Raw genomic sequence first — 15000 nt, forward strand, 5'->3', positions numbered from 1 at the left:
TATGTATATACATATCCACAGACATACATACATACATACATACATACATACATACATACATACATACATACATAGTTGAAATTTATTATTATTAGTATTAGTTTGACGCTCAGTAAAGAATATCTCGCTCTTTTTACTGAGCGTCACAGGAGTCAAGGGAGTCAGGGGAGTGAAAAATGAAATTGGAAGAGCTGATTTGACGCCCACCAACTACAAATATCGTGTCTCCCGGTAAAGACTTTTCGTTCATGAGATAATATTTATTCTGTCCCAAGGAACGTACGCATACTTTCTGTCATCAATCTAGTTAGTAATTTCCACAAAAATGGAAGACACGATATCGGACGGAACTTATCAACGGCGTTTCCTTTTGCTAGGTCTGTTCAGCACAAAATGATTTCCCCGTGGATCAGCCATGGCGGTATCAGTTCTCTGTTATTCAAGAAACTATCTAGCTGTAGGGAAATTCCTTCGTGCTGTGAGCTCAATATCCTTTCACAGTAACCATCCTTTTATAAATGTGCATATCCTTCTCAGTTGCAATCACTATTTCCTGCTTTAATATGCTTCGAGTCATTCATCTTTCACTCGTTTCATTATGTTCTTTTCCTGTCCCTGAACGTCATTCCGGGATTTCTTACTACACACACGCACACACACACGCTCACACACGCGCACACACACACACACACACACGTATGCACATATACAAACGCACATGTAAACTCGTGCCTACACTGATGAGATACATACACAAAATTATGCACACAATTTGATATTTATTTCTTTTACTTATTTTAGTCATTAGACTGCGACCATACTGGGGCACCACCTTGAAAAAAATTTAGTTGAACGAATCAACCCCAGTACTTATTTTTTCTATCGTACACTTTTGCCGAACCACTAAATTACGGAGACGTATACACACCAACATGAGTTGTCATGTGGGTATGGTGACAAATACACTCACACGCATACACACACAGAGTATGTGTGAGTGTAGTTGTGTCTGTCTTTGTCACCACACCCACATCTAAGGGCGAAAACCTGTCCTCACTGACCCCCGGATTATTTATTGTTTAGTGATTTACAGACCAAATGACCGTAACGGATTTCTGCCTCCCAGAGTTGCATTTATCTTCGGCTTTAGAGTTTGACGAGACGTTCATGGGGCTAATCCTTTTGTGGATGCAAAACCATTGGTCCCTCTATGACCGGACATAGATTTAAGTGCTCATATATATGTATATATATATATTTACTTGGAGAATGGAGCAACAAATACAAGAAAAAGCATTTTCGTTGGACTAGATAGCCGTTGTTTTATTATGTGGAACTTGTGAAATGAGTCAGTGTGGAGGTTTAGGTTATGTAATGAGTCATTCTGTATATTATGTCTTAGTCACTAACGTACGTTTCGATGCAGCCATTAGTTTGGCCGATCTCTTCAGAGTGTTGAAGGGTATATTCGAAGTTTGTGGTGTGCGAAATGTAGGATATATATATATATATATATATATATATATATATATATATATATATATATATATATATATATATATATAAACAAATAACAAGAGATAGATATTGGTTCAATTACTACAGCTGTTTCAAACGTGTTTTTTTTATTGATGCAAGAATTAAACATTTAAAAAATTTAAAAAGGAACATTCCAAGGAACCCAAGTAAGTACCATTCCATGATTCCCTGGCGAATTTCGGTGAGAACTTCTTTTAGTTTCTGTCTCTAAAAATCCACCTTTCGTCTATTCAAATTCACTTTTTGGTTGTTTGGTCGGCCCAAGTAGAAGACACTTGCCCAAGGTGCCATGCAGTGGGACTGAACTCGGAACCATGTTGGGAAGCAAGCTTCTTACCACATAGTCACACTGCACCTATTCTTACATCACAGGCACGCCTGCGGCTATTCATTCCGATTAAATATACGACTGTTGAACGTTTGAAGTTTATACGTAAATGTTGACATTAACATAAGAACTGGAGGATGTAATTCTCTCAGTGGGATGTCCTTGGATCCATTTTCACGCTAAGAAAGCATGCGTTCAGCTATGGAGGTGAGTCATAATGGAATTCCTCTGCAGAAATGGCTGATGCATCATCATACCAGAACACACTGATACATGCAGGCGTGCGCTCACATCAATCAATCAATCAATCAATCTGTCTGTCTGTCTGTCTGTCTGTCTGTCTGTCTGTCTGTCTGTCTGTCTGTCTGTCTGTTTGCCTGTTTATCCGTCCGTCTATCTATCTATCTATCTATCTATCTATCTATCTATCTATCTATCTATCTATCTATCTCAAAGTAACTATTCTCATAACGAAGGCGCGTAGGTTAGTCGCTTGGTTATTTAGCACATGATCGTGAGTTCGATTCCCGGTGACGCGTTGTGTCCTTGAGCAAGACACTTTATTTCACGTTGCTCCAGTCCACTCAGCTGGCAAAAATGAGTTGTATTTGTAATTCAAGGGGCCAGCCTTGTCACACTCTGGGTCACGCTGAATCTCCTTGAGAACTACGTTAACGATATGCGTGTCTGAGGACTACTCAGCTACTTGAAAGTTAGTTTTATGAGCAGGCTCTTCGGTTGATCGTACCGACTGGAACACTCCTCGTCGTAACCGACGGAGAGCCAGGACAAACGTGCTCAAATGGTCAATCTGTGATTGCCTTTTTTTTGTAGAATAACAAAACCGATGAAAATTGACCGAGATTTTCATCGCTGTTTCGTGAATCTCTTTGGAATCGGAATCTTTGTATTCTGGTGGGCGACTCCGAACGGAATTGATAAATCTACTCCATCTATGTTATTGGGTAAATAATGATGATGATGATGGTGGTGGTGGTGTGGAAGATAATTAAAATGGTTTTGATGATGACGATGATGGTGATGATGCTGTGGTGGTGGTGGCGGTAGTAGTGGCGGTGGTGGTGGTGTTGGTGCTGCTGATGATGGTAAGATAATTCTGAAGATTTTGGTAATGGTAATAGTGATGGTGGTGGCAGATGCGATGACGATGGCAGCAAATGTGGTGATGATGATGATGATGTTAATGACGGCGAGGGTGACGGCGGTGGTGGTTGTGCTCTTGGTGATGGCAGTGATGATGATGATGATGATGATGATGATGATGATGATGATGATATTGCTGCTGATGATGACGACGACGACGATGACGACGATGATGACGACGATGATGATGTTGATGACGATGATGTTGATGACGATGATGACGACGACGATGATGATGACGACGACGATGATGTTGATGACGATGATGACGACGACGATGATGATGACGACGACGATGACGACGACGACGATGACGACGACGACAATGATGACGACGACGATGACGACGACGACGATGACGACGACGACGATGACGACGACGACGATGACGACGATGATGATGACGACGATGATGTTGATGACGATGACGATGATAGAGGTGATAGTGGTAGTGATGATGGTGAGAATGATGACGACGACGACGTCGACGTGGGTGATGATAATGTTGATAATGATGATGGTGGTGGAGGCGTTGTTGTTGTTGTTGTTGTTGTTGTTGTTGATGATGATGATGATGATGATGGTAACGGTGATGATAACTTTATTGCTTGCAGATATTATTGTCAGTTTTTCTTTTCTTTTTTTAATATATATGTATATTTTGGTTTTATTTTTCGTTTAATATGCGAATCGAATTGCACAATGAACAGGATCCAAATTCTTTATCTTATCTACCAAACTATGTTGGTTCTCGGCAAAGAATGATAAGACAAGAGAGGAAGAAGATGAAAGGCAGAAAGAGAGGTGGTGGGGGGGAATATGGAGATTGAGAGTGGTAGAGAGAGATAAAAAAAACCCCAGGAAATGCTAAGGGAAAAAAATAAAACAAAACCGAAAGCCAGAAATCTAGGCAATCGTATGCATGCACACACACACACATACACACACACATACACACACGCACCCACACACACATACACACACACACACATACTGACACACACGCTCGTGCGCGCGCACAGATGCATCTTTATACTCACATATATCTATCTATATATACACATAAATAGATGTGTATATAAACTTAAGAATCTATCTATCCATCTATCTATCTATCTATCTATCTATCTATCTATCTATCTATCTATCTATCATCTATCTATCTATCTATCTGTCTGTCTGTCTCTCTATCGTTACTTCTTTCAGACAACACCCTCCAGCACACACACACATACACACGCACACACATTTACACATACCTACATATATACATGCATGTATATAAATATATATATATATATATATATATATATATATATATATGTTTTTGTGTGTGCATGTGTGTGTGTTACAGAATTGTCCGATTACATTTGGCATTTGAAAGTACATGCCACTGATTTCAACATCAAGTGGAAGGTCCTTGAGACAAGCAAACTTTACAAGAACGAGAATGAAAGATGTGATTTATGTGATGCTGAAAAAAAGCCTCATGCTTAAAGGCCTAAAAAAAGCAAGATAAGAATTGTTTACAAAATGTCGCGAATTTGATAACCATTTACTGAAAAATTGGAATTTATCAGCAATGCCACTTCACTAAATGATTTTCACCGACTCTTAACATCCATACTCTGATTCCAACATCAAGTAGAAAGTTCTTGAGACAAGCATACTTTACAAGAACGAGTATGAAAGATGTAGTTTATGCGCGGCTGAGAGAAAGCCTTGTGCTTAAAAACCTCAAAACGCAAGATCTGAATTTTTTACAAAATGTCGTGACTTCGGTAAGCATTTACTGGAAATCTGGTATTTATTAGCGATACCACTTCGCAAATCATTTTTAACCACCTCGAAACACCATTTCCCTACATAATACAGCAATTTTTTTTCTTTCTGTTGCTTTCTTATAGGGAAGTACCAGGCCCCCCCCCCCCCCCCAGAAAGGAAATATAAGTACTGGGGTCGATTCATTCAGCATGGTTGCAATCTAATGACTGAAACAAGTAAATGATAAAAGATATAAAAGAAAAAAAGCATAAGGAATCTAGTCAAAAACATAGACGGAAACACAAACGCACACACAAAAAAAAAAAAAAAAACAATATTCACTGTTTTCAAGGACGCTCGTGAATATAAAACAATGGCTGCGAGGACGACAGAGAAACATCGACAGAAGTTAAATCGATAATGGAAGTACACAGTGTCATGCTAAGACACTGGCAAGAAATCGCCGTTTCTTGACCAATACATGACAAGACTGAACAAAACAGAAGTGAATAACGAACCCCAACACTATCCCGCCCCACAACTGCACAAAAGAAATACGAGAAGTTGTTGAGAAGCAGAAAAGTCAAAGCTAATACAGAAAGCTTTATGATGATCATCTGAAAAATCTAGCAAATGACAAATTCATATCTGGAAGAAAATGAGAAACTATCCTGATACAAAGAAGCTAAAAATAGAGATAACCGGAATGGGCTGATTGGAAACAAGAAACAATCCATAGAATATGAGTGTCTTGGGAACGATCAAAAGACTTGCAGACTAATAACATGACCAACATCCAGGGGACTTACATACGTATATATATATATATATATATATATATATATATATATATATATATATATATATATATATATATATATATATATATATATATATATATTTATATATATATATATACATATATATATACATGCATGCATGTCTGTCCTATCTATCTTATCTATCTATCTATCTATCTGATTGTCTGTCTGTATGTCTGTTCCCTGTCTCACTCTCTCTCTCTCTCTCCGTCTATCTATCTATCTATCTATCTATCTATCTATCTATCTATCTATCTGTTAGTCTGTCTGTTTGTCTGTTCTCTGTCTCACTCTGTCTCTCCCTGTCTCTCTCTCTCTCTCTATCTAATTATTTCTCCATGCATACACACACACATACGCACACATACACACAGAATATCACCACTGGGAACTACTCGTATATTACAATAGAAGAACGAAAAAAGAAACAGGCAGTAAAACCTATCTCAATGTTCGTTGAGGAAAAAGCTGGGTTTTTTTTTCCCCTAATCACGAATCATTATTTAAAAATGCTGTAAGACGAGCGCAAAAGATATGCGCAAATATGGCTGTGTGGTAAGAAGTTTGCTTCCCAACCACATGGTACCGAGTTCCGGGTTCAGTCCCACTGCCTGGCACCTTGGGGAAGTGTCTTCTGCTATAGTCTCATAGTCTCGAGCCGACAAAAGCCTTGTGAGTGGATTTGGTAGACGGAAACTGAAAGAAGCTATTTGTATATATATATACTTTACTTAATATATATATATATATGGTGGTTGTCTACTCCTTAAACAGAGTTTGACCACCTCCTGCACCTACACCTTAGCCCTTTCATGGCGTCTGATGTGGCTTTTTAAACCAGACAGTGTTTTGAAAAAACACCCACACAGATTGCACCTCTGATCTGCACTACCAATACCTGCAAGTAAGTTCTGCTCATTGTGGATCCTAACATGTCTTTTAAGACCCCCATTGGATTTGCAAACCCTCTGGCACACACCACATTCAAACGAGTGCACAGACATATAATCAGAATAGCTGGATGAGGTTTGTTTTCCATGGGTTCGCAGGTGAGATTTGAGGCCAGCCAAGGACAGACATGGTCTGTCACAGACTGTGTACACAAAAAGGTCCTTGTCATTCACCTTCTCAGTCTTTACATTTTTCCTTAAATATCTCTTGAGCCCTGCTTGCATCATCCTGGCCTCTTCAAATGCTTTCACTCCACTCCACACCCTTGTTCGCCATCCAACTTTATTTAATATATATATATACTTTATTTAATATATATATATATTTTTACGACGGGTTTATTTCAGTTTCCGTCTACCACTCAGAAGGCTTTTGTCGGCCCGAGGCTATAGTAGAAGGCACTTGCACAAGGTGCAACACAGTGGGACTGAACCCATAACAGTGTGATTGGAAAACAATTTTCTTACTACACAGCCATCCCTACGCCTATCTATCTATCTATCTATCTATCTATCTATCTATCTATCTATCTATCTATCTATCTATACATTTATATATATATATATATATATATATATATATATATATATATATATATATATATATATATATATATATATATATATATATATATATATATATATACATATATGCATATACATATACACACACACACGCATACGCGTAAAGTGACTGTTTGCTCAGGGGGTTATGAGTTTAAAATAGATCAATCTGAACTCACCATTTGTATCTGCATTCTTGATCATATCATCGACCTCATCCTGACAGTACTCGAATCCCAACGTCCTTAATACACAACCCAGTTCGTCGGCTGAGATCTTTTCATCACGGTTTTTATCAAACATTTCAAAGGCTTGTCGGAGATCTGGAAATAAAGAGAAGATGAAAATAATAACAACGTCAACAAATTATTACGAATTACTATGAAACAGTTATTATTATTAACATTATTATTATTTATTATTATTAATAGACGCAGGAGTGGCTGTGTGGTATGTAGCTTGCTTACCAGCCACATGGTTCCGGGTTCAGTCCCACTGCGTGGCACCTTGGGCAAGTGTCTTCTACTATAGCCTCGGGCCGACCAAAGCCTTGTGAGTAGATTTAGTAGACGGAAACTGAAAGAAGCCCGTCGTTCCACAAAAACTGTTCTGTCGGGAGCTGCACAAAGCCGGATTTCACGGGTGGGATGCAATCAGAACACGACTACTTTCAAAAACAAAAGTTGCAAAGCATTTAGAATGGAGTCAAAGCCCGTCGTATATATATATATATATATATATATATATATATATATATATATATATATATATATATATATATATATATATATATATATATATATATATATATATATATATATATATATATATATATATATATATGTATGTGTGTTTGTGTGTCTGTGTTTGTCCACCCCACCATCGCTTGACAACCGATGCTGGTGTGTTTGCGTCCCCGTAACCAAGCGGTTCGGCAAAAAGAGACCGATAGAATAAATACTAGGCTTATAAAGAATAAGTCCTGGGGTCGATTTGCTCGACTAAAGGCGCTGCTTTAGCATGGCCGCAGTCAAATGACTGAAACAAGTAAAAGAGTAAAAGAGTAAATAAACACAAAAATACCTAATACTAAATTAGACACTTTATAAGACGAAACGGATTTGAAGAAAATGTATATGGAACCTTCATAATCTAAGCGACGGCATTAGCTATTAAGCCAAATGATATCCAGCATATTTCGTCCAATAACATTAACATCTATAGCATGCCACTAATCGTTTCGCGCAGTTTCCACCTTGAAATACCTCATATTTATATGACTGAAACCATCTCTATTATACTAGTATTGGTAGTTGCAGCTATATAGCAAATGTACGCGCGCACGCACACATGTGGTATAAAGTATTTACTAATGACGTCATTGAATCTAGAACGTTGAATAAATATAAACAACATTTCAAACGACAACATATACATATATACATGCATACACATCCATCCACACACACACACACACACACACACACACACACACACACACACACACACACACACACACACCTAGAACAATTATGCTTCTGCCTAGCTATAGCGTTATTAATAACCACTTGTAAGAAATCTTTTTTTCTTTTATAACAGTCGAATCCTTTATCCAAAATTCCCCAAATCCGAAACCTTCCAAAATCCGAGAATTTTGCTTGAAAGCTAACAAATGGAAAATTCCACGATGTGCTGGGAATATTCCACCATGTACAGCTGGTTTATATTGTTATGATACGTGAGTTTATATGCAGTAAATACCATGTTTTGTACAATATTCACGAAATCTTTCTTTCTACGTAAGATTTGAATTTCACTTCCATGTTTGAATGTAACACGACTAGCACCATTATTTGTACATTATTTTAGAAATAAAATGCTGCCTTTTCTTTCATTTTCTGCTTTTCATTTTATTTACCTGTAATTATTTCCTATGCCTTGTTTTTATACCTTACATAAAACCTAATACCTGTGTAGTAAAGAAAATAAAAAAAATAATGGTCTACGTGTTCCTTTTAAGTAAAACATGAATGTCGTAGGTGAAAACTGATACCGTACCTTTGTGATGGTATTATGTATAATATATTAGTACAAAGTGGAGGCGCAATGGCCCAGTGGTTAGGGGAGCGGACTCGCGGTCGGAGGATCGCGGTTTCGATTCCGACTCCCAGACCAGGCGTTGTGTGTGTTTATTGAGCGAAAATACCTAAAGCTCCACGAAGCTCCTGCAGGGGGTGGTAGCGATCCCTGTTGTACTCTTTCGCCCCAACTTTCTCTCACTCTTTCTTCCTGTTTCTTGTAACGCTGCGATGGACTGGCGTCCCATCCAGCTGGGGGGAACACATCCGCCATAGAAACCGTGAAACCGGGCCCATGAGCCTGGCTAGGCTTGAAAAGGGCGCATAAAAATAAAATAATATTAGCACAAATTTATGTAAAACTATAGTCAGGATATATGTATGTGCTATGTTATAAACTGTAAACGGATATTGTGTTTAGATTTGGGTTTTATCAACATGCTATCCTTATTTATAGGTGCGAATATAAAAATACCCCGATATATGTGTTCTTTGCTTACGTCCCCGTAAATTAGAGGCGCAGTAAAAGAGCAATAGAATTGATACCGCGGTCGATTTATTCGACAAAAACTCTTGAAGGCAGTGCCCAAGCATGGCCGCAGTCCAATGACTGAAACAAGTAAAAGATAAAAGATAAAAGAGATAGCTCTAGTCGTGATGAAATAGAGATTTAAGATGCTACAAAACGCCTGAATTTGTTATGCCATATAGCAAGATAAAAGATTTCTATACAGCTGTAGCGGTTACGTAACTATAAATGGTATTCCGCTACACCTGTAGCTGTCGTACAAATATATATGACATTTCTATACACCTATTGAGTAATAGGATAACAAAACTTCAATTAATTTATGTGAAACACAACAGGGAATGGATAGAGGTTGGGAATGGTTAAAAATTTGGTCTCTTTCCAATTTGTTAATGAATTTTGTCTGAGACTAATTCACCTAATTACCGCTTCTCTATTTGTACTATTGATTGAGAAAGTTAAGTATCATTTCACACGCACACACACACATACACATGCACGTGCATATATATATATATATATATATATATATATATATATATATATATATATATATATGTATAGATATATGTATAGATATATGTATATATATATATATATATATATATATATATATATATATATATATATATATACGTGCATTCATACGTATATATGCGTATATACAAACGAGCCTTCATCCACGTATCTACGTACGTGCAAGGATACAGACTTACATATACAGACCTACATATACATATATATTCATATTCACGCACACACACACACACAGACATAGATAGATAAATACATATATATGCACATATATATATATATATATATATATATATATATATATATATATATATATATATATATATATATATATATATATATATGCATACATATCTTTGTAAATGCATATACATACGCATATTCATACATACATATATACATACATACATTCAAGCAAACATACATACATACATACGTACATACAATACATGCATACGTACATACATACATATATGTATTCATACAAACAGAAAGCCACTGACATGTACATTGAAAAGAACTATGGAAGGTTACACTGACAATATCAAATTGGTTTTTGCTATAGCATGGGCAAATATTGTAGTCAAGAATGAAAACACTGACTTGGCAGGAGACTCTAGGCCTATTGCTTGTTTAAGCATTATTTACCGACTATATACAAACTATTTCAAGCAATTTCGACGAAACCATGGCTAGTGGAGCGAAATAGTGACAGATGGACAGAAGAACATGGAAACAGTAATAAGTGGGCGTAGGAAGGTTTCGAGCTGGCAGAAACGTTAGCACGCCGGGTGAAATGCTTAGCGGTATTTCGTCTGCCGCTACGTTCTGAGTTCAAATTCCGCCGAGGTCGACCTTGCCTTTCATCCTTTCGGGATCGATAAATTAAGTACCAGTTACGCACTGGGGTCGATGTAATCGACTTAATCCCTTTGTCTGTCCTTATTTGTCCCCTCTGTGTGTAGCCCTTTGTGGGCAATAAAGATATAAGAAACGTTAGCGCACCGGGCGAAATGCTTAGCGGTATTGCTTCTGTCTTTACGTTCTGCGTTCAAATTCCGCTGAGGTCGACTTTGCCTTTCATCTATTCGGGGTCGATAAATTAAGTACCGGTTGCGTACTGGGGTCGATCTAATTGACTGGACGCTACCCCAAAATTTCGGGCCTTGTGCCTAGAGTAGAAAAGGAGTAAGTGGGCGTAGGGATGTATCAGATAATATCTGATAAACAACAAAGCTGCATTGCTGTGTGGTTATGAAGCTCGGTTTGCGAACGACGAGGTTTCAAGTTCAATCCGGGGCTATAGCTGAAGACATTTTCCTCATGATCCCTTGGGAGAGTGTCTTCTATTATACCTCCGGACAAATCAATCAATGCCTTGTAACAGAATTTGGCAGATGAAAACTGTGTGGAAGCCCATCAAGTATCATATCTACACACACATATATATATATATATCTACACACACAGTATCTATCTATCTATCTATCTATCTATCTATTTATGTGTATGTGTCTGTTTATGTAGAAGCATACATGCACACACACACGCACACGTACACGCACACAGACACACAAACACGCACGCACACGCACACACACACACATACAAATGCATATGTATTCTTGTTGTAGGGACTCTTCCCCCTCTCTTCCCCTCTCTCCCTCTGTCTCGATACACATACGTATGTGTTTCTATACAGGAGTATATTTATGTAGTTTTATAGCTAATTATTAGAGAGGACTAACCAGTGCAAGCGTATAATTAATACTACACGTGAATATAATTAACAAAGTGATTAGCAAATACTTTCCCATCGACACATTATAAGCACTGGCTACCCTATGTGACTCTCTCTACGGTGGTCACACGACCTGATAGAAATAGCAGCCAAATCAGCCACTAACCATACACATATATGCATAATAATGATTTCAAATTTCGGTACAAGGCCAGCAATATCGCGGGAGGAGGTAAGTGCTCAACCGGTACTTACTTTATCGACCACGAATCCATGAAAGGCAAAGCCGACCTCGGCGGAATTTGAACTCAAGTGATTCCCAGCCACGGGCTGAAATGCTGCAGGCCTCAAGAGAAGTTTTCAGGCTGTCCTTGTATCGCCTCAGTGGCCTTTCATGGTTTCTTGCTCCAGAAGCCAGCTCAGAGAAGATCATCTTTGGTAGACGCGCGTCGTCCATTCGGACTACATGTCCGACCCACCGGAGTTGGGCCTTCATGATGAGGGCTTCGATTCCGAGCATTTCGGCTCTGCGAAGCACCTCAGTCCTGGAGACTCTGTTCTCCCAGGAAATTCCCATGATTCCTCGCAAGCAAGCCGACCTCGGCGGAATTCGAACTCAAAACATGCAGACAGACAAAATGTCGCTAAGCATTTATACCGATACGATAACGATTCTAACAGCCTCGCCGTTTATATATGCATAATAATCCTTTCTACTGTAGGTACAAGGCCTGAAAATTTGGGGGAGGGGGCTAGTCGATTTCATTGCTCCCCCCTAGTACTTAACTGGTACTTATTTCATCGACCCCTGTGTGAGAGTGAGACTGTGCATATGTAGATCTTTCAAATTACAGTACCTACACAATTCATAAGGCATTGCTGTTGTATAACCCCAGGTCAACCACGAACCATACACCTATAATTAAAAGCTGATCAATCGTGATCATTGTCCCCTTTTATGTTTGCCAGGGTGTCTTTTTCTTCTTTCTAGAAAGTAGTGTGTCATTGGAATGAAATTTGACTGTTATATCTAGCACAACGAGTGACCATATAAAAATCCAATCGCTGGCTCCATCAAAATGCAATAACGTGATCATGTACGTGTGTGCGTGTGCGTGTGTGTGTGTGTGTGTGTGTGTGTGTGTGTGTGTCTGTGTGTGTGTTAGGATGGGTATTCAGGCATTTAATTAACATTACAAACGAAGGAATATAGTTATTTAATTATCACAATTAATATAACATATGCATATAATTGACATTTGTACACACACATACACTCACACTCACACTCACACCCGCACGCATACATACGTACACACATGCAGACACACACACACACACACACACACACACACACACACACACACACACGTAATTAACATTACCATATGTTTGTATTAGTAGCAGGAAGTAGAAACAGACTGCGTCAACACACACAAACTCGTATACGTGTGTGTGTTTGTGTGTGTGTTTGTGTTTGTGTGTGTGTGTGTGTGTGTGTGTATGTGTATGTGTGTGTGTATGTGTGTGTGTGTGACGTAATTGTTTATTACATAAGATGATAGCCATTTCTGAATGGGAGGCTTACCGTGAATGCCGCTTGATTCTCTGAGTCCGTCTTTTCTTGTAAGTATGTGTGCGCGCATATGTGTGTAGTTATGTATGCATATATATATACATGCATGTAGACACATACGTATGATAAATAATAAAATTGGTCATAATAATAATTATAATAATTGCCCTGACGCAGTATGAGGCAGTGGCTCTCAAGGCTTCTGATCTTAACTCGCTGGAAGTGTTATGTACATGTTTTGTCTTGGTGTAAAAGATGGACTACAGCAAATATTCTGCTCAATACCACAGATTTGCTATGCCCTGGTGCAGTACCAGACGGTGGCTCTCATGGCTTCTGATCTTAATTGATTGGACGTGTTATCATGTACATTGTTTTGTCTTGGTATAAAAGATGGGCTACAGTAAATATTCTGCTCAATACCACAGATTTGCTATGCCCTGGTGCAGTACCAGACGGTGGCTCTCATGGCTTCTGATCTTAATTGATTGGACGTGTTATCATGTACATTGTTTTGTCTTGGTATAAAAGATGGGCTACAGTAAATATTCTGCTCAATACCACAGATTTGCTTGTCAGTTGCTTGATCTTAACCAGTTAAGCATGTCCCTTGGTGACTGACGATATGTGCATCCCTGATCACGAGCAAAAGTAGTGGTGGAGCATCAAAGCCATGTGTTGAGAGAAATTCTTTGGGGTTTGAATTAGTCACTTCTGGAAAGATGGGCGTTTCGTTCAACATCCTTAAACAACTCTTATGCAGGGATCTTTTGCGTTTGCTTTTTTTCTAAAAGGGCTTTTCTACCCAATATTTACATTCTGTTTTTGTAACTTTATATGCTTCGATATCAACTGTTCCAAAGAAGACTAATAAGAATATATTTATAAAAATAAAAATAATTTCTTACGTAGGTGGTAATTCTCAGGTTTAGAAATTAAAATGTAAAAAAAAAAAACACAGCGTTCGAACCTGTTGTTAAGTTCCTTATTGATTTTATAGCTAAATCCACCCCGCTTCATTCCACCACGTCTGGGTGTTAAACAAAGTGGAAATCATCTCCCGCTTATGTCTTTCCTACAAGCATCAACCTACGGAAGTTCAAATGACATGCCCCGCACATTCGTTTATTGGAAATTTAGTTTTATATTTATTTATGCATTTCGAAAAAAAGCCGCGAGGCGAAACATGGAGGGCGTCAAGTTCTCAGCCGGAATAAAGATCTTGCGCTACATTTGCCATTTTTTGTTGTTGCGTAGTTGTGTTTCGTTATCTATCTATCTATCTATCTATCTATCTATCTATCTATCTATCTATCTATCTATCTGTCTATCTATCTATCTATCTGTCTGTCTGTCTGTCTGTCGTAATCTTTATCTTTTTTACTATCTATCTCTCTATCTATCTATCTCTC

At 38.2% G+C, this 15000-nt stretch overlaps 1 protein-coding gene across 7 annotated transcripts in view; it reads right to left on the bottom strand.

Moving 5' to 3' along the window:
- The window catches only part of LOC106884094 (neo-calmodulin), a 484648-nt gene that overhangs the window by 18894 nt on the left and 450754 nt on the right, over nt 1–15000 (bottom strand). For all 7 annotated transcript variants that reach the window (XM_089340479.1, XM_089340481.1, XM_089340485.1 and 4 more), the window contains one exon: nt 7310–7453. In XM_089340479.1, the coding sequence (XP_089196605.1) occupies nt 7310–7453 (144 nt within the window). The remainder of the gene's footprint in view (nt 1–7309; nt 7454–15000) is intronic.

Source organism: Octopus bimaculoides, chromosome 23 (genome assembly GCF_046866305.1).
Source record: "Octopus bimaculoides isolate indiv1 chromosome 23, ASM4686630v1, whole genome shotgun sequence".
Classification (NCBI taxonomy): domain Eukaryota; kingdom Metazoa; phylum Mollusca; class Cephalopoda; order Octopoda; family Octopodidae; genus Octopus; species Octopus bimaculoides.